The 18844-nt window shown below is 42.7% G+C and overlaps 1 protein-coding gene across 5 annotated transcripts in view; it reads right to left on the bottom strand.

Moving 5' to 3' along the window:
- CALD1 (caldesmon 1) overlaps window positions 1-18844 on the bottom strand; it is a 178382-nt gene that overhangs the window by 25964 nt on the left and 133574 nt on the right. For 3 of the 5 annotated variants that reach the window (XM_058681350.1, XM_058681349.1, XM_058681351.1), the window contains 3 exons: window positions 10536-10670; window positions 6115-7117; window positions 4666-4743 (listed from right to left, as the gene is read on the bottom strand). In XM_058681350.1, coding sequence (XP_058537333.1) covers window positions 4666-4743; window positions 6115-7117; window positions 10536-10670 — 1216 coding nt within the window. The remainder of the gene's footprint in view (window positions 1-4665; window positions 4744-6114; window positions 7118-10535; window positions 10671-18844) is intronic. The other 2 variants (XM_058681352.1, XM_058681353.1) reach the window with 1 other exon arrangement.

Below are 18844 nucleotides of genomic sequence, written 5' to 3'. Positions count from 1 at the left end.
GCAGGCTGGCAGAACTTGGGGTTTTAGATTCTGCTGGCTCAGCTGTTCTTCTAACCTCTTTCCAGTTACTCTGAACATTTATTTACTCCTAAAGCACAGGTTTTATAATTCTTTATAGTTGTCATGCTCTTTGCTCATAGACCCTTTACCACTCCTTTGCCTGATTCTCTTCCTTGGGCCTGATTTGATTCATTTTTTACAAGTGAACTGTGCACTCTTCTGTTGCCGCAATGAATCCACATTGGATCTTCTCCCAGGGATACAGATCTAGGAAGTGCCTTGGAAACGCTCAAGATAGGACTTCTATCTTTCCATTCTCTCTGAGAGCTTTGTCTGCAAGTCAGGAAACCTAAGTTTGAGCTACAGTGCTTTCCACAGGTTGGCTGTGAGAGTTGAACAGGTCGCATCACTTCTCTGGAATGCTAGTCCATTGTGTCTATAAAGGAAGCCCAGGCCATGGAGAACTCCTCTCATCACTAATTCTGTCACTTCCCTCTTGGCTGCTGATATGTCGGGAGGGGACCCAGAAAAGTGAGGTATTGAAACACAAGTTTGGAAGTGAAGGGGTGCCCTTTCATGAAACGAATTCTCCGTCAAATCCTGTGGTTTGTGGAGCAGTAGGCTAGAGGAACCCCTTTACTCATTTCTTCTGTTTGCAGTAAGAAATATCTAAAAGCTTCCAAAATGACTTACTGGGCAAAAAAAATTTGAAAATAAATAGGTAAAACAATACATGCCTAACAGAAGAGAATTCCTTCCCCTCCGTTTTTGTCAAGCTCTGCCTTTGTTGGCAAAGCGTATGGTGGGATGGTATGTTTACATTTTATTTGGAAAACTTTCTTCGAAACATTCTCATGTAGTAACAATAATTTGAATTTGATGGAAAATTATTTTTCTTTCTGGGAAATGAATAAATAATGCAATTCCATGCAATGTTTAGATTTTATTTTAAGAAACATAATTGGATTGGAATCTGTAGCAGATTCAACAGAACCCATGGGACTCTAGGTCCTTGGGAAAAAAAAAAAAACATTCTGTCATTTAGGTCAGAATGTTACCACAATGAAAATCTGTGTTGGAGGATGGGCAGGCGGCCAAGGGTATTAAAAGGGTTAACATGCTTCCTACACAGACAGTATCAGTACGCTTGCAAGGAAGGTTCTGGTCAAATGTGATATTTGTGATATCCAGTGGGATAATATGTGGGCATTGCTCTGTGTGTGTGTGTGTGTCCATGTGTGCCAATTCAAGGGACATCCTCTTGTATCAGACAGACATTCAAATGGTCAGATGAAACAAGACTCATTACAGTGTATGCCTTTGTACCACTCAGTTCCAGAACAGCCACTAGAGCCTGGGACAAGTCATAATTTCTCAGATTAGATCTAATTCGTTTTTTTTTTTAAGATTTATTATTATTGGAAAGCCGGATATACAGAGAGGAGGAGAGACAGAGAGGAAGATCTTCCATCCGATGATTCACTCCCCAAGTGAGCCGCAACGGGCCTGTGCTGCGCCAATCTGAAGCCGGGAACCAGGAACCTCTTCCGGATCTCCCATGCAGGTGCAGGGTCCCAAGGCTTTGGGCTGTCCTCGACTGCTTTCCCAGGCCACAAGCAGGGAGCTGGATGGGAAGTGGAGCTGCCGGGATTAGAACCGGCGCCCATATGAGATCCTGGGGCGTTCAAGGCGAGGACTTTAGCCGCTAGGCCACGCCGCTGGGCCCAGATCTAATTCGTTGTTGTTACTTTTAGAAGCTGTGGCCTAGATCCATCTTCTGTTACACCTATATCCTCTAAAACTCGTTGTTACTAAAAGTTTGAGCCTTGTATTACATAGGCTTAAGCAGAGAATTCAGACTCCCCAGAGCTACAGAGCCAGAGTCTTCGTTTACCAAGATTCCCTGGTGATTTGTCCACATATATAAAGGTTTGGAAAGCATCAGCCTGGATGACATGAACAACGGGTTAGTATCACACAGGCAGCTCTGTTGGAAACCTTATTTTTCTGTCAGAGGCCAGCCTGAGTGAAGAACCAAAAAGAGGCATTCTATAATTGGAGGGAAAGAGAGAATGCTAAATTAAGTTTCAAGATTGGTGATTGGGCCCAGCACGATAGCCTAGTGGCTAAAGTCTTCACTTTGAATGCGCCAGAATCCCATATGGGCGCTGGTTCTAATCCCGGCGGCCCTGCTTCCCATCTAGCTCCTTGCTTATGGCCTGGGAAAGCAGTCAAAGACGGCCCTAAGCTTTGGGACCCTGCACCTGCGTGGGAGACCCGGAAGAGGTTCCTGGCTCACCTTCGGATCAGCGCAGCACCGGCCATTGCGCTCACTTGGGGAGTGAATCAGCGGACGGAAGATCTTCCTCTCTGTCTCTCCTTCTCTCTGTATATTCGACTTTCCAATAAAAATAAATGAATCTTAAAAAAAAAAAAAAAAGATTGGTGATCATCTGAAGCCATCATCAGAGTAAGCTGTAGTGCAGAAAGCTCGGAGGTTTGTCTTTCTTTCCGGTATGGAAGTGATGTGTGGACGTGTTTCTCTAGAAGTGTTCACAGAAGTTTCTATTTCCTTGTGGTAGACCTCGCCTGCCTATGCTGTACAGATCCTCAAAAGAAAAGGTTTTCGTTCCGGGCCCAGCAGCGTGGCCTAGCGGCTAAAGTCCTCGCCTTGAACGCTCCGGGATCCCATATGGGCGCCGGTTCTAATCCCGGCAGCCCCACTTCCCATCCAGCTCCCTGCTTGTGGCCTGGGAAAGCAGTCCAGGACGGCCCAATGCATTGGGACCCTGCACCCGTGTGGGAGACCCGGAAGAGGTTCCTGGTTCCCGGCTTCGGATTGGCGCGTACCGGCCCGTTGCGGCTCACTCGGGGGGTGAAACATCGGATGGAGGATCTTCCTCTCTGTCTCTCCTCCTCTCTGTATGTCCGGCTTTCCAATAATAATAAAATCTTTAAAAAAAAGAAAAAAGGTTTTTGTTCCGTTTTGTGCATGTTTGTCAGCCACGTGTGTTTGACAAAAAAAGGAGACGGATAGGAAGGGGTTGTTTCAAATGGCAGAATCATGTAAATGTGATTATGTATCTCATTATATAGAGCAACCACTAACTAGTTAGAGAGAAAGCTTTTCTCTCTCAATCAGTAAAGTATGTGTGCAATATTAAAACAAGAATACAGATTTTTTTTCAAAGCATGGGTTGAGAAAGTTATTGGCCTTAGAGAAGAGACCAAAAGTCTGGGGACACTGGATTGTGCTATAAGACAACACTGGCAAGGGGCTGGCCTGAAACCAGTCCCCAGGGACACTGCTGAGCCAAGGTCTTATTTATTTATTTCTATTGGAAAGGCAGATACACAGAGAGAAGGAGATACAGAGAGGAAGATCTTCTGTCCAATGATTCACTCCCCATATGGCAACAAAGAAGCAGATCCGAAGCCAGGAGCCAGAGCCTCCTCCACGTGGGTGAAGGGTCCCAAAGTTTTGGACAGTCCTCAACTGCTTTCTTAGGCCACAAGCAAGGAGCTGGATGGGGAAGCAGGGCCACCAAGATTAGAACCAGCACCCATATGGGATCCTGGCATGTGCAAGGCGAGGACTTTAGCCACTAGGCTACCTTGCTGAGTGCAACCTGCATTCTATATTCTCAAAGCACCCCAAGGTCTACTAGAGACAGAGGGGAATATAAAGTCTAACATCTTCAAAATCAGTAACATAAACTAAATGTTCCTGTTTGTGTGTGAATCTTATGAAAAAAATGAAAAAAAAAAAAAACAACTCACTCGTTATTTAATCTGGTCATCTATTGCCTGAAAATTTTCTATTTAAAAATGCTGCTTTTCTTAGCAGATGCCTAAAGAGGTGAAGACATGTAGCAAGAGTCCATTTCAATTGCTGCTGAATAACTAGCAACTACTTCACCAGATGCAAAGTAATGCGGTTCTCTCTGCTTCTTAGAATTCATTTTTAGTACGCTTGAAAACTTTAAACTCATTAGATGTTGTCATGATTTTTTAGGAATATTTGGGACTAACACCAGCACGACAGGACCAAGGAGATCAGACTTACTGACGCAACATTGCGATTCTGTCTGTCACAACACTGTCACTAACCTATAGTCAAACACCCTGACACCGTGTGTGCCTCAGAAATGCAATGTAGAATATTTTTGCCAACCTTTTTTTTTTTTTTGGTTGAAAAACAAATACCATGTTCATCAAACTTAACACTGTAGGGGGTGGTTTTCCTTGGAAAATTTAAAGCATTCATCAAAGCCAGTTGGAGACTATTGAAATCAAAGTAGGATGGCTCCAAGACAACAACATTTGCTCTCAGAAGAAGAGACAGCAGAAAGACTGGTTTATGCAGTGTTTTTCAAGCCTCTGCGACTGTGACCCCTTTAAAGAAGGATGATGGGTATGACGTGAGATGGATAGTCACAAATTTCTCTTGGATACTTTCTACTCTATTTCTGTCTTTAAAGCACTGGCCACACAGTTAAATCATTTTGAGTCATTGTAAGTCAATTTTGCTAGGCAATGGGATCACAGTTCCTGGCTTGAAAAACAGCAGGTTAGAGGTTCTCGTCCTATGATGGTCTGACCTGGGGTGTCCTGGAACACCGCTCTGTGTGGCTTTATGTCAGGTTGCTTCTCAGCGATATTTACCTCGTCCCTCTTGAAGGTAGGCTGGCCATCTTGGGACTTTTCTTTTTGAGCTTGTACTTTCTCTTTCTTTTCTTCTTCCTTTTTTCATTTTTAAGAAGGGTAAGGTCACTCAAATAAAGAGCCCCTTCTAGCTAACAGGGGTGAGAGGGTGCTCAGATCACAAGGCGTGTGCCGTGGGATGGCTTCTTGCTTGTGATCCTAGCGTGGTAGTTCTAGCCTTTGTGCCAGTGAGTCTAGGTAGCAGTGTGAGGTATTCTCTTCCCACCCCGTTTTCTCTGTGTGCCTGCCATTGCACTCACTAAATTCCAGCGTGATTTGGTGCTCCTTGGGCGTGTCTACAAACCTTGTGTGTGTGGTGGCACTTCGTTCACAACCTCCCCAGCTATAGCCGTGTGCTTGAGGTCCTTGTATAGAAGCAAGAGCGAGTGCACACTCATGACTCAGCATAGCACTCCTATATTCATCATCGGGGTTTTGCCTCTTTTTGTTCATAACAATGAAGCACAGAGCAATTCATTTATTCAGTTCTCTCTGCATCTCACTTCAGTGCAAACGCAGGATAGGTGAATATGCAAATATCTATTTTTCCTGTTTTTTGGTGGGGAGAAGTAGGGGCTGTTACTGGTGGAGGTTAGCTCTAGCACTTTGAACGCAGCTTGTGGAGACAGAACAAAACAATCTTTCGTAGCTTACAAATACTCCCTCCCCTTCCCATATTATTTCCTCAAGTCAGATGGGACAAGAAGCAAAATACATGGTTCCTAGGCAAAATATGTGTACTACCCCAGACGAACGGCTTTCTGCAAGGTTGCTTTCGGCTCAAGCCTACATGATGGCAAATCAGGGCCCCGACATTTTTATTCTGAGAAGGCTCCAACTGGCTCCTTTCCTTCCTTTATTTCCAGTTGGTTTCAACATGTATGTATTTTTTCCCTTCTGAAGATGAAATGTATGACTATGGTCCTTTATGTCAACTTGCCTCCCCGCCCCCCCAGCTTTTATCAACTCTCTTTTTTTTTCCATGCCAAACACATGGGAGAGGCGAGGAGTTACGGGCCTTTTGCCTCATGTAGACCTATGGATAGCGGAGAGATGTTAACAGGAACAAGCAAGTGGAGCTGCAGGTGCAGAATCATGCGTCCACACAGCAACCCTCACATTTATCACCGGAATTGTTTCATTTTTTTTTTTTTTTGCGAGGCACTCATAACAACCAAGCACAGAGCAATCCACTTCCCTCGGAAGAAATTGTTGGCTGAATACTTAGCCATCAATTGATTGCTTCATGCTTGCATATTGCTATGGCCTGAAAAAAAAAAAAAATGAACAGCTTGCTGACGATCAAGCACGTGGGGCTGTAGGCATGTGGCTTTCGTCCAAAATTGGATGTGCGTTACACTTCTCCAAAATCGCAGGCGACACACAACGGGTGCAAGATGTTTACTGTACCTGCTTCCTTAGGGCAGCTGTCTGAGGTTTGTCTTCTTGTGCTTTTTCATGAACCAATTTCCCTCCTGCTTTCTCTTCCCCTTCCCCCCCCTTCAACTTCTTCTCTTGCGTTTCAGCTTTTCTCTCTTCCAGCTGCTTTTTAAGCTTTTGCTCTTCTAGCTTAGCTTTCTCCTGCTCTGCCAAAGCTCTTTGCTGTTCCTCTGCTGCTTTCTTCTCTTCCGCCTCCCTCCTCTGCCTCTCTTCCGCCTCCCTCCTCTCCCTCTCTTCCGCCTCCCTCCTCTCCCTCTCTTCCGCCTCCCTCCTCTCCCTCTCTTCCGCCTCCTTCCTTTCCTTTTCCTGTGCAGCTGCTTTTTCCTCGGCTTCGATTCTTGCTCGTTCTTCGGCTTTCTTCCTTTCCTGCTCAGCTTTAAGTCTCTCCTCTTCCTCCAACCTCACCCTCTCTGCCTCAGCTCTTTCTCTCTCCTCCTGTTCCGCCTTTCCATCATGAGCAACTGCATCTGGAGCTTGTCCCCTCTCCTCCTCTGCTTTAGCCTCTTCTGCACCGACTTCCCCATTTCTCCCTGGTGTTACCACCATTTCCTCGTGGGTTTCTGATGTTTTCTCTCCTGCCACCGCCTCTACCTGATTTTCTCCAATGCTTCCTTGCTTGGACTTCTCCTCGTCTTCCCTTTCTTTCTCTTCTTTCTTTCTGTCTTCGGCATCCCTCCACTCATTCTTCTGATAGGATTTGGTGACTATCTCTGTCTCCTGTGTCTCGTGTCTTTCTTGGCTTTGTTCTTCCTTCTCGGCAGCTTCATTTTCTGCTGTATCATTTTGCATCCTTCTGCTTGAGAGGGAAGAACTGGCATCTGTTGGGTCAGTATCCTTTTGTTTCTCCAGGGCTTCCTGGAGCCGCTTCTGACGTCTTTCCTCTCGCCGAGCCAGGCGCTCTAGTAACGCAGCCTCCTCATCACCTTCCACCTGAGTGTTTGTGGTGATCGACTTGGCCTCCTCGTTGGACACGCTGCAAAACAAAAGGAGCACAACCAAGGCCAGCTTGCCCATTAGTCAGCTGCATTCACACAGCCCGCACCACTGAGAGCCAGGTCAGACGTCACCACTCTCATTGCCACATCCCCTGAGATGCTATCACTCAGGCACACATTTGACTGGCTTTCAACTGACGGTGCATATAAGTCTCTGACCTTGTTGTTTCTCTGATCATGGGAATTTACTCAACAGGCTGGTACAATTTTGGGAGCTCCCCAAGCAAGCCGACTTCAGACAAAAATTGATGAACATCAGTATGTAAATTTTAGTCCCACTTACCTTAGGGTCACTAGATCTTAGAGTCCCCCAGTGGAGTTAAGCTTCTCACACTCACAGTCGTGGCCAACTTGGCAATGCAACCCTTGGTGGTGGCTTTGCCTTTCCTGTCTCACTTCCTTACACACCTACCAGTGTTTTGCGGTGTCACTTTATGAATAAATGACTTCAGCATAAATCTTTGTTTCAGAATCTGCTTCTTAAGGAACTCATACTAAGACAAAGCCCAAATGGAAATGATAAGTGAGTTCATCTAGTGTCAGATAGTATTCTCATGTACCACCACGTCATTTAGAATTCCTAATCCGAATGGGTAAGGTGTGAAGTACTTCGAGAGGAAGCCACGAGTGTTATATAGTGGAGGTCTACACGCATGCCATTGGCTCATATGGTAGAGACATCTGGAATGTTCTCTATAATTCACACTCCCCTCGCCATAGTCCTGTGAGTACTGATGAGCAAGGCAATATAAGAAGTAGGGGTGCCTTCCCTAGCCCTTCTCTCAGTGCTGGATAGTTCAAGTCTTAGTGTGGACAGAGTCCTGGGAGGAAAGAAAACATGACTGACTTCATCTGCGAGAGAAAATTAGCCACACTGCTCTGGTATGTGCTACGCTAAACTAAAATTGGGGAACTCACTGTTGTAGCAAGCAGCATTATACTAGCCAAGATATTCAGTATCTCCCTTCTTTGTCAAGCTTTTCATGAATAAGAGATGCCTCATCCTTTTCTAGAGTGGGAGATGACAACTAAGTTTGATATTTATTTTTAAAAATGAAACGAAAACCCAAAAACTCAAGCTGTACCATAGCTGTCACTTCCTTCATTACTGCAGGATGCTGGACACGGCCCCCTCCAGGGGGGCTGGTCTCCACTGGCAGGAAATGGCTGTTCCTGTGATAATAAAACTGTGACCAGAATTGGAAGACTGTGTCTTGCAGTGTTTAGAAACTCCATCAAATTTCATGATTCATACCACACTTGACCCTTTTCAAGTTCACTTCATTTTGAAAAAATAATTTCATATTTAACAACAAAAATTGTAAAGCATACATTTTAAGCTTTCTTGGCCTTCGCTGTTGCTGTAGGATGTTATCTCCATGAATGAGACATAAAAGGACTAAATGTCCCTGAGAACACGAAAAAATCCAGTTTTTAAAGAGAAAAACTTCAGGTTTAAGGCCTTTGGATCAGCTGAATTCTAGTAACTCCTAAAAGGTACCCCAAATGCAAAAATGTTAGCCAGCTTAAAACACATTTAAGTTAAAAGATCCACAGAATTTGGAGCCTGTGGGCTGGTATAGTGGCAGAGCAGGCTAAACCTTTGCCTGTGGCACCAGCATCCTGGCGGTTCCACTTCCAGTCTAACTCCTTGCTTATGGCCTGGGAAAGCAGTGATGGCTGGCCCAAGTCCTTGGGCTCTTTCACTCATGTGGAAGGCCCAGAAGAAGCTCTTGCTGCCTGTCTTCAGACTAGCCCAACTCTGGCAGTTGTGGCCATTTGGAGAGTGAACCAGTGATGTTTTCTCTCTCTGTCTCTCCTTCTCCCTCTGCAATTCTGCCCTTCCAATAAAATAATCCAATCTTCAAAAACAATCAACAGATTCCATTGATCTTTTTTTTTTGCCTATTTATAGGTTATAACAGCAATCATCAGTAGACGCTAAGTGCCGGTTAGAGTTGTGCAGCTCCAACCAAAATTATTCTCTTTGTGGCTAACTAAGCTTTCAGAGATGAATCGTGTATTTTCAGATTTGAATATAATTTTCTAAACAAAAAGGAAGAAGAAGGAATTTCAAATTCATCAATACCATGAAATAACTAATAATAACATATGAAAACGGAAGAGAAACACCCATGGAAGCAACAGAAGCAGAAAAGCCCAGGCCTTTAGTAACTTTCTAACCCAGTGTAGACTGTTCACTAGAAAGTACTCAAAACACCATCCATTAAAAACACAGTCTTTCTGTCCTTCCTCCCTCAGCTTGAAGCCAGACGTGTTGATGAATGGCTATGCTACTCTCCTGAAAGATTGTGGCAGCCACAATAATTAGGTTGAGTGCTTCCTGCGTGCTACATATTGCGCATTTTTATAAGCATTATTGTATCATTTAAGTTCAACAACACTCTTGGGAGAAAGGTCAAATTTTTATTTCTATCTAAATGAAAAAACACAGTGGAAAGGCCAACTGGAGAGTTAATGAACACGGACATCACAGTTTCATCCCCCTTTGCTCTAGGTTGGTTAAGATTTAAGGGCTCGTTCTCTCCAGCCAACAAATCATCCTCTAAAACCAAATCATACACAGTAAGATCTGGCAAAGATGTTTCATTACGTTTCATCATTTCATAGTTTTAAATTAAAACCGTTATTTCCTCCACTGCCCCAGTTGGAATGTCATCCTTTCTCTGGCCTGTGGTGCCATACACATGACACAAAGTGTCCACTAACAAAGTGAACCATGCAACTCTCTTTTGTTCCAAAACTCTTTCTGAAGGACGTTGAACATATTCAGTACGCTTGACTTCCTTAATTTCTACCAGGGTTTGAATAGGAAAACAAAGTAGCAGTGAATGTAAGGGTGTTTGAGTAAATTAAATAGGATTCTGATTTTTTGCTGAATATTACAGTAATTGGAGAATATTGATTCAGTCTGCATATTAGAAAAAAAGACATTTTCAATTCATAAGCACTTCCTAATACAAGTGTTATCTGTTACCACTGGGCATGGAAGACTCTACAAACTAATAAATCTTCAATTCAGTGCAACAGCAATATAAAGGCATGATTTTTCCTATTTAAATTGTAACCGACCTTTATTTAGTAAATTACAAATTACAGGCTTTCAATAAAAACTTCCAACTGGGATATGTTCTAGGGATGGGATTGGGGTGAGGTAGAAATGAGAACAGTGGGGTCCTAATGTCTGAATCACCTTAGCTGTTCGGTATAATGAATGAGTTGCCTAAAATGACCAAAAGATTATTCAGCAAGTAGGGTAATTGCAAAAGAGTTGAGCTGGATTGTAAGGGGAATGCTGGACTTGACAAATTCCATTCAAAAGACAGGTTAAGGCATAACCCAAGAAGTGTCCATTTAGGAAAGGACAGTACCTACCTGTTCTGGGCGTTCACTTCTACCTGTCCCAAAGATTCTTCCTCTTGCTTCTGCCGCAGCCTTTCCTGGCGGGCTCTGCGGCGCCGTTCCCGGGCTGCCTCCTCTTCATCATCGTCATTCCTCTGGTAGGCGATTCTACAGATTACAAAGACAATCTCTTGAGCATGTCTGCTGCCAACTGCCTTCACCAATTTCTTGGCAGAAACAATCCCAGGTTTTTCAGAACCTGACTACTTGATTATCCTCAGATTTCTGAAAGGATGGTTCAGTTCCTTAAGTTTGGACTCTACTGACCTACTTCTTTAAAGAAATATTTATTTATTTTTATTGGAGAGTCAGATATACAGAGAGGAAGAACTTCCATCAGCAGATGCATTCCCCAAGTGACCGCAACGGCCAGTGCTGCGCCGATTCGAAGCCAGGAGCCCCCTCTGCGTCTCCCACACATGTACAGACTCCCACAGCTTTGGGCCATCCACAACTGCTTTCCCCAGGCCACAGGCAGGGAGCTGGATGGGAAGCTGGGATGCTGGGATTAGAACCAGTGCCCATATGGGATCCTGGCTCATGCAAGGTGAGGACTTTAGCTACTCGAATATTGCACCAAGGTCCAACCTATTTTCTTCTTTAAGAAGTGTTTTAAAATATTTTTTAGTTGGAGGACGAGAGAGAGAGCAGGTAGGGGATTGCACACCCACTGGTGGCTCTTTCTCTGGAGCCAGGAGTCAGGAATGCAACCAGCTTTCCCACCTGGGTGGCAGGAACCCAATTCCTTGAGCCCTCCCCACCGCCTCCAAGGGCTGCATTGGCAGGAGCTGACATCAAGGTAACCCCAGGTTACCATGAAGAGAGATGACTTTGCTCTGACAGGTATGCTAAATGCCCTTGTTTCCACATTTTTAAATACTTGAAGAGCATTAGTACAATAGTCAGGACAATTTATAATGAGTAAACAACACTTCAAAACTAAAATATCGACATACAAAGAGGCCACCTTCAGAGATGGTGAGCTAGCAGATTAGCATTTCCTTATAAGCTGATTTTTCAGCATATAAGGATGAGAAGGAAATACCCAGAATATTGAACCAAAAATAATCAAAATACCTTTAAAAAGAATTTGGCATACTGTGTGAATTATTTGTAAAGAACTGCCAGAGTCAGAAGAGAATCCAGCTGCCCAACGTAACAGGGACTTGGAGTTGATCAGCCAACATGGTTAGCTAAAATCAGGAGCAGGACATCTTCTTTGCTTGATGGAGCATTATTTCCCCATGGCAGGAGGTGACCAAACTAGCACGGTTTGCAGGAGTGACAGCTCTCGCCAAGGACCCCTCTCATCTCCAGCACATGCTTTGGGGCCCTGTAACCTACATGCTGGGTGCATTGCCACTGGTCTACAACTAGGTAACCTAAGGGTTGAGGCAGGCAGAGGAGACAGGCTTCACAGGTTTCCATGGGATTTGGGATTTATAGTTTCACCTGCAGCCTATTTGAGAAAATTACATACAGAGTGATACTATTTTGCATTTGTTCCCTTAATACTTAATCTGAAATAAATAAGTTGGGACCAGGGAGCTAGCGAAGCCCAAGTTCAATATAAAATAACCTGGTTAACCTGGTGACCATTGTGAGACTAACTCTTACGGAGATAAAGAAGACCAAGAAAGCATTTAGTACTAGCTGACCCAGGGGAAGGCTGACTTGGTGGCTGTCTAGATAGGGAATGGTGTAGGGCTGCTTTTTACAATGGAAGCTTCACAATGTCACTGACACACCCACAAATAGAAAAATAGAAATGCAGACATGTAAACATTTCGTGCGATTAATTCTTTTTGCATTGTGGTAAGAACACCTGACGTAAGATCTACCTTCTCCACGTATTTTTAAAGTGTACAATATAGTATTGTTAACTGTAGACATAACCCAAGAGGATAGATCTTTGGGAAACATGCTCATAGTTCTTACATAGCCACCATGACAAAATATTTTGCAAACTAAATCAACAGCAAAAAATATACAATTTATAGCAATAATATGACTCTACCTCAAATTAGGATTTTCTCATGTAAAATTGGCTAACTAGGTATTGGCAGATTTAGTACTTTATTCATCTGTGTTTCCTTTTGTCTTCAATAATAATAATGGCATGAAAGTTTTCTCTCCTAGGCATCCATAAAATATAAGATTGAGAGTTTTGAAGGTTTATTCTCCGCTAATTCAGAAAATCTGATCCCATACGTTCTAAGCAGAACACGATCCTGTATTAATATTGGAACACTAGTATAAATCCAATCTCACTTTGTGATTCTGTAAAATGGAATGATTTATTTCCATAAATATGGCGAGAAGAGCATTGTGACGCAGTAAATGGATGAACAGATTAGGGCTTATAAACCGATGTCTTACTATTTTGGAGCTCTTTGCTTAAGCTGAGTTCAACGACTTTGTCTGAAACTGTGTGACAATCGAACAAAATAATTGCAAAACAGTCCACAGTGTCATATTTGGTTTTACCAGGAAAGTTCAGTTAGGGAGCTGCTTAGTAGTGAGGCAAGATGAAATCAATTTCAGACTCACTGAATTTGAGGTGACACAATGACAGGATTTGAACGTTCCTTTCTAATTCAATCACATCGCAGTTCGCAATTGAAAGCTCTGCCCTGCCAATGGCCAGTGGTTTGGCTTCCACCTTCAGATTCTTGGATAATACGCCCTGGGCTTATTTCTTAGCAGAGAGCTTTAGCCACAGTCAGGAGAATGAGTCCTTTATGACTGCTTCCCAAACCAATCAAACAGAAAGCCTTCATCGCTCTTGCCCATCCCTGTTCCTCCAAAGGAAGCAAGAGGCACATATATTCCTGGGGCGGGGGGCGGAGGCATTCATATGTTAAAGGCAAACTCTTCTGTATCATCATGAAATCTTAGTTTTGAATCCCTAACAACCCATTACACTTGGAAAAATCTGACATGTTACTGTCTCTCTGATTCCAGCTATCCAATGTGCTTCTGCCTGAACGCTGCTGGCTTTCGGATTTGACACCTATTGGATTAACATCCTTACTAGCTCAAACTTAACCTTTCTTCCTCTTAGACACTGGAGGAGAGACCCGAACAACTGGATTGTCTCAGGTGTCTCTTTTAACTCTTCTTGGCTTGGTGCAGCTTAAAATTCACAAGCACTGTCCAGTGGTAGCCTTTTTCCTAGAATACAGTTACCAGGGCTGGATTTTTAAAGGTCTTTTTTAGTAATACTAGCGAAGAAGCATATTAAAATTGTTCATAGCAAATAAGAAAAGAGAGGCAAAATGGTTTCAAGGCATTTTCAATCACAAACACATCCCCAGTTGCTGGCTATCAGCGAACTTCACACTTTATGAGTGAAATCGTGTCTGACAAATGCCTGAGTAACTGTGGAACTTAACTGGGACACTCCCTGCAGATACTTCTGCTGTGATTGAAAAGTTGAAAATTATTAATTCCTAAAAATTCCAAAACCGGCATAACTGGCACACACAATTTAAAACACACACACACACACATGAAACAAAATGTATAAAGAAGAAAGTAAAATTCAGCCTCCTGGGTTTATGCTACTCAGATATGAGTAGGATGATTTTCTGATAGACCCTCAACAGACATTTCCTATAGAGTTTCGTTTCAATAGGAAGGAACTTGTTATGTGTTCGACCTATGATTTTGCGAACACTTTGCTTAACTTACTTGTAATTTTTTGTCAGATTTATTTATTTATTTATTTACTTATTTGTTTATTATGAATAGAAGAATAGAAAGACAGCGGAGAGCTCTCCCATTCACTGCTTCACTCCCAAACGCTACAATGCCAGGCCTGGGCGCAACTGAAGCTGAGAGAAAGTACCTCAATCTACACCTCTCTAGTGGTGACAGTCCCTGACTGTCTGAGCCATCCTCCTTGCTATCCTGGGTCTGTGCTAGCCGGAGGATAAAATCAAGAATCCTATCCAGAGATGTAACACTTGTAGTATCATGAACACTAAGATAAATGCCTCGCTAGTGCTATTCAAATAAAACATAATTTCAATGGCAACACAATATTCTACGTGTTAGGCAGAGCAAAAGTGACTCCACCACCCTGCCAAAGCCAAGTGGACACTCCCATCCAGGAATGTTTGGAATGCCAAATCACCTTGAACTTGTTTCTGTGCAGGAGGTCAGCACCTGCCATGATGAGTGTTCTGTTTGAACAAACTGAGAAACTGCTTCCTCCTCCCATCCCCCATGCCTAAAAGTCCAGTGCCGTATGCACTGGGCAGCCATTTCCCTCATGCGGCCACCCGGCCATGTGGAAGTGGTCCCAGGCCGCCTCCTGCCAGGCAACAGTCCATCAGACTGTCTCCTGACTAATAAAACTCGGCCTGGACTAAAATCTCTCTTTCTCACTCATCTCTTAATCTATGTATGTTTACCTAGTACTTTTAAAGATAGCCTATGAACTGTGCAGGCAATTTTCGACTCAGAGACATTTGAAAGTTTTTTCAACTTAATCTTCATCAACGATGTCTAAAAGACATCTGTACAGAGACATTTTACCATTTGTTAAATTATTTATTTTAGAAAACCATGAAGCTAGAGCTCCTGGGTTTAAGATCATACTCATTTCAAAGGCTTTTGAGATGCCTTGACAGAATGCCTTCCAGAAATGTGTACACCACCAGCAGTGTATTCCAGGAACTAATCCATCCTAAAGTGGAATTTCTCCAAAGAGTCAAGCACACAGAATTCTTAATTCACTCCTAGGATAGCACTAGATCTGCCTTAACCTTCAGTTAAAGACAGAATGTTAACATTTCTAGTTTTCCACATACTAGATTTAAACATTTGAAATGCTGCTGACTGGTAAAAATCATAGCTAGCCACTCAACTGTCATGAAAGATTCACATTTTGTTCCTTCTGTGGAAATTCAGACGTCGGTATTAACCAATTTCCTGGTAGTCTACAGTACAAACGCAGAGGGTGTTCCCAGATGATTCAAAAGCACTGTGGGAACCCAACGTTCTGTGAGTCATCTGAGAAAGTCTGAGTTAGGCTTGATAGAATTTGAATCAAGAGCATTGTTTTGTGATCTGTGGAAAGATCTGTAAGTGAGCTACAGAGCAAGTATCTAGGAAAGAAAATGTTTGACGGGACTCCATGAGCTTCCCAGCCACGCTATTGCAAGACAGTTGACTTGCCGACTTCCCTGCTCTGCTTCTGGAGAACTGGATTTCCTTGCCTCTTGCTGCAAACACTTGGAGAAAGGTGTGGTTGACCTTTCTGCAGGAAGACCAGTCTCGCTGACACCAAAATGATTCACTGAATATTCAAGAGAAAGGTAATCTAAGAGTATGTGTATGTGTGCATGCCTGAGCACACATATGCAAAAACACCGACAATGTTGAAAGTCCTGGTTAATACGATGGTGCTTGATAATGTCAGTGATATGAAACAGTACAGAGGACTGGCCTTTTTTCCTTCTCAGACTTTGGTTAAAGATTATAATGCTAAATGATATAAAAATCAAGTCTATACTAAGACAACTCTTGTAGTCTGTAGTCTTTATACCAAAGATATCTTACTCTTTAACACCATAGCTTTGGGCCTTGAATGTACCGGCATCCCATGTGGGCGCCGGCTCTAACCCTGGCAGCTCCACTTCCCGTCCAGCTCCCTGCTTGTGACCTGGTAAAGCAGTCGAGGACGGCCCAAAGCTTTGGGACCCTGCATCCACATGGGAGACCAGGAAAAAGCTCCAGGGTCCTGGCTTCGGATCACCTCAGCTGTGGCCATTGGCTTAGCACCGGCCGTTGTGATCACTTGGGGAGTGAATCATGGGAAAGAAGATCTTCCTCTCTGTCTCTCCTCCTCTCTTTCTCTCTCTCTCTATATCTGACTTTACAACAAAAATAAATCAATCTTAAAACAAACAAACAAAAAAACAGGTTTTTTTTAAAAAAAAAATAAACAAAAAGCACCATAGTTTTGCCGGCTGATATTCAAATAACAGGACAACATTGTTGCCATTCTGGGCCTAAAGATAAATGTTGTAGAATGGAAAGTAACTAAGGTACTAAGGAATCAGCAATTTGGATTGGTTGGGTTCTAAACATATGACAGATGAGACAAAGGGAGAACCGGCAAAGCTTTCTTAGCAAGACCCCAGAGTAAGGCACCTGATGCCTTCCTGCTCCGACGCCCCTCATTCCATCCTCCCTATCAAGTACTCTCAACAGTTGTGTGACACTGGAGAAAGTCTTGTGACAATCTCGTTTCCAGAGTAGGATTTTTTTTTAAACTCTTTTTCTTAAGGTTTGGAGAACATTGCGCTTTTTGAAATTTTATCGGAAAGGCAGATTTCCAGAGAGACAGAGCAAGATCTTCCATCTACTGGTTTACTCTTGAAATAGCCTCAGTGATTAGAACTGAGCCAATCTGAAACCAGGAGGTCCAGGAGTTTGTTCCGGGTCTCCCACATGGGGGAAGGATCCTAAGGCTTTGGGCCATCCTCTGTTGCTTCCATAGGCCACAAACAGGGAGCTGGATGGGAAAGTGGAGCAGCTGGGACATGAACCAGCACCTGTATGGGAACCTGGGATGTAAGGGAAGAATTAGCCTGCTGAGCCATCTGCAAAGGGCCCAGAATATTGCTCTTAGTACTTTTCATTTTGTCTTTTTTCCATTTTAATACTTTTTTTAAAATTTGAGACTATGAGACATCATTCTTCAAATTTTCAAGTAAAATCTTAGCAATCATATTTTATTAAGAAAATCAGATCTCTGAGCAGGTAGTCATGTTTAAAAGTGGATAAGAAAAGATAATAATCATTTTTATTGAAGGAGAAGTTTGTTTTCATTACACGTTTGGGAACACTAAAGCCCCAGAGAAAATGAAAAAAAGTACAGTTAAGTCAATGGTGATATAAATTTCCTTCTTTTCTACTGAGAATTATAGTACTGCTCCGAGTAGCTGACTGTATAGCCAAAAAGTTCTTTGGGCTTGGACTTTTAATCTTGCTAATATATTTTTAATATGTATACTGTATATGATGTGGTCATTTTCAAACTAAATCATTTGAGTATTCATGATGACTTGTTAAAATCTGTCTAGTATTGCACACCTTACTCTCATCACCTACAGACTAGAGTCTCATATTTGTTCGTTTGTTTGTTTGACACTATCTTCCAATAGATGAAACTTGCAGTTGAAGAATAAATATTTCAAGTCCACTCAGATTTCAAAGATTCTGTAAAACTTCCCTTAATAATAGCTGTTGCATGCTCCATTTCAAATAGCCAAGTTGATAAACATGCAAATAAGACAGTCTTATCCGGAAATCTGTGTCCAAAACTTCATTGTTACAGAGTCACCACTCTAGTGAAACAGACTTTGAACTATCACTTAAACCCTTGGGTGTTCTTCAACACTGTCTGGCCTTAATGAGCGCTCACTTGTTTATATATAGATAGCCCGAGAGATCTGTAGTGAGAAAAGCTACAGAGAAGATAAAAGATTGAAGTACTACAAAGAGGCCCCATTACCCAAGACCTAAAGATGACCCCATTGAATCCAAGTTTTGAAGTATCTGTTTTCCTTAACCATTTCTTCCATATTCATATACATATCTACATATTAAAAAATAATGCTACATGAAAAATACCAATGAACTGAATGGATTTTCTATGTTCAAGAACAAGTCCTCTAGAAACCTGCCCACTGGTGAATTCATAATAATGTCAAGGCCATCTCCACAGCGCCACTCTGCTCTCTGCTTTCCGTAGCTGCGCATTCCCCATGCGAGCTATATACCTGCAAGGAGAAGGCACGTGACTCAAAGAAAAGAAGCTTCCTGGACAATTGCTTTTGTTTGGTTCTTGCAATGTCAGGGACTCGGGCTCACAGAGTTATTCCACACATGGTTGAAAATCTGCTGCTAAGGAATCTGGAGGCAAAATGACTCACACATACTTTCAGCCCTCTTTTTCATATATCCAAAACCCCAGGGGTTTTCTTTCACAATGTGAAATGCAAGCAGATTCTTCAAACATATCCAATCAGCTTTGTAAATTGCTAACGCTCTTAGCAAAAACTCAGGCCGTGCTGTGATTAGGAAGGAAAATCCTGAGCTACTGAAATGAGTCATATGTGCCCTGCAGAGTTACTGTATGTTTGAAAGTTAAAAGGAGTTTACAGAAACATTCCAGGCTCTCAAATATGATGTTTATATGTGGTGTCTGCAAGAGACTGTGGTTTCATTTAATGCACATGAAATCCTGCCCTGCATTTTTTTCCTCC

The sequence above is a fragment of the Ochotona princeps genome, chromosome 25, assembly GCF_030435755.1.
Source record: "Ochotona princeps isolate mOchPri1 chromosome 25, mOchPri1.hap1, whole genome shotgun sequence".
In the NCBI taxonomy this organism is placed as follows: domain Eukaryota; kingdom Metazoa; phylum Chordata; class Mammalia; order Lagomorpha; family Ochotonidae; genus Ochotona; species Ochotona princeps.
This window is presented reverse-complemented; position numbering and strand designations above follow the sequence as displayed.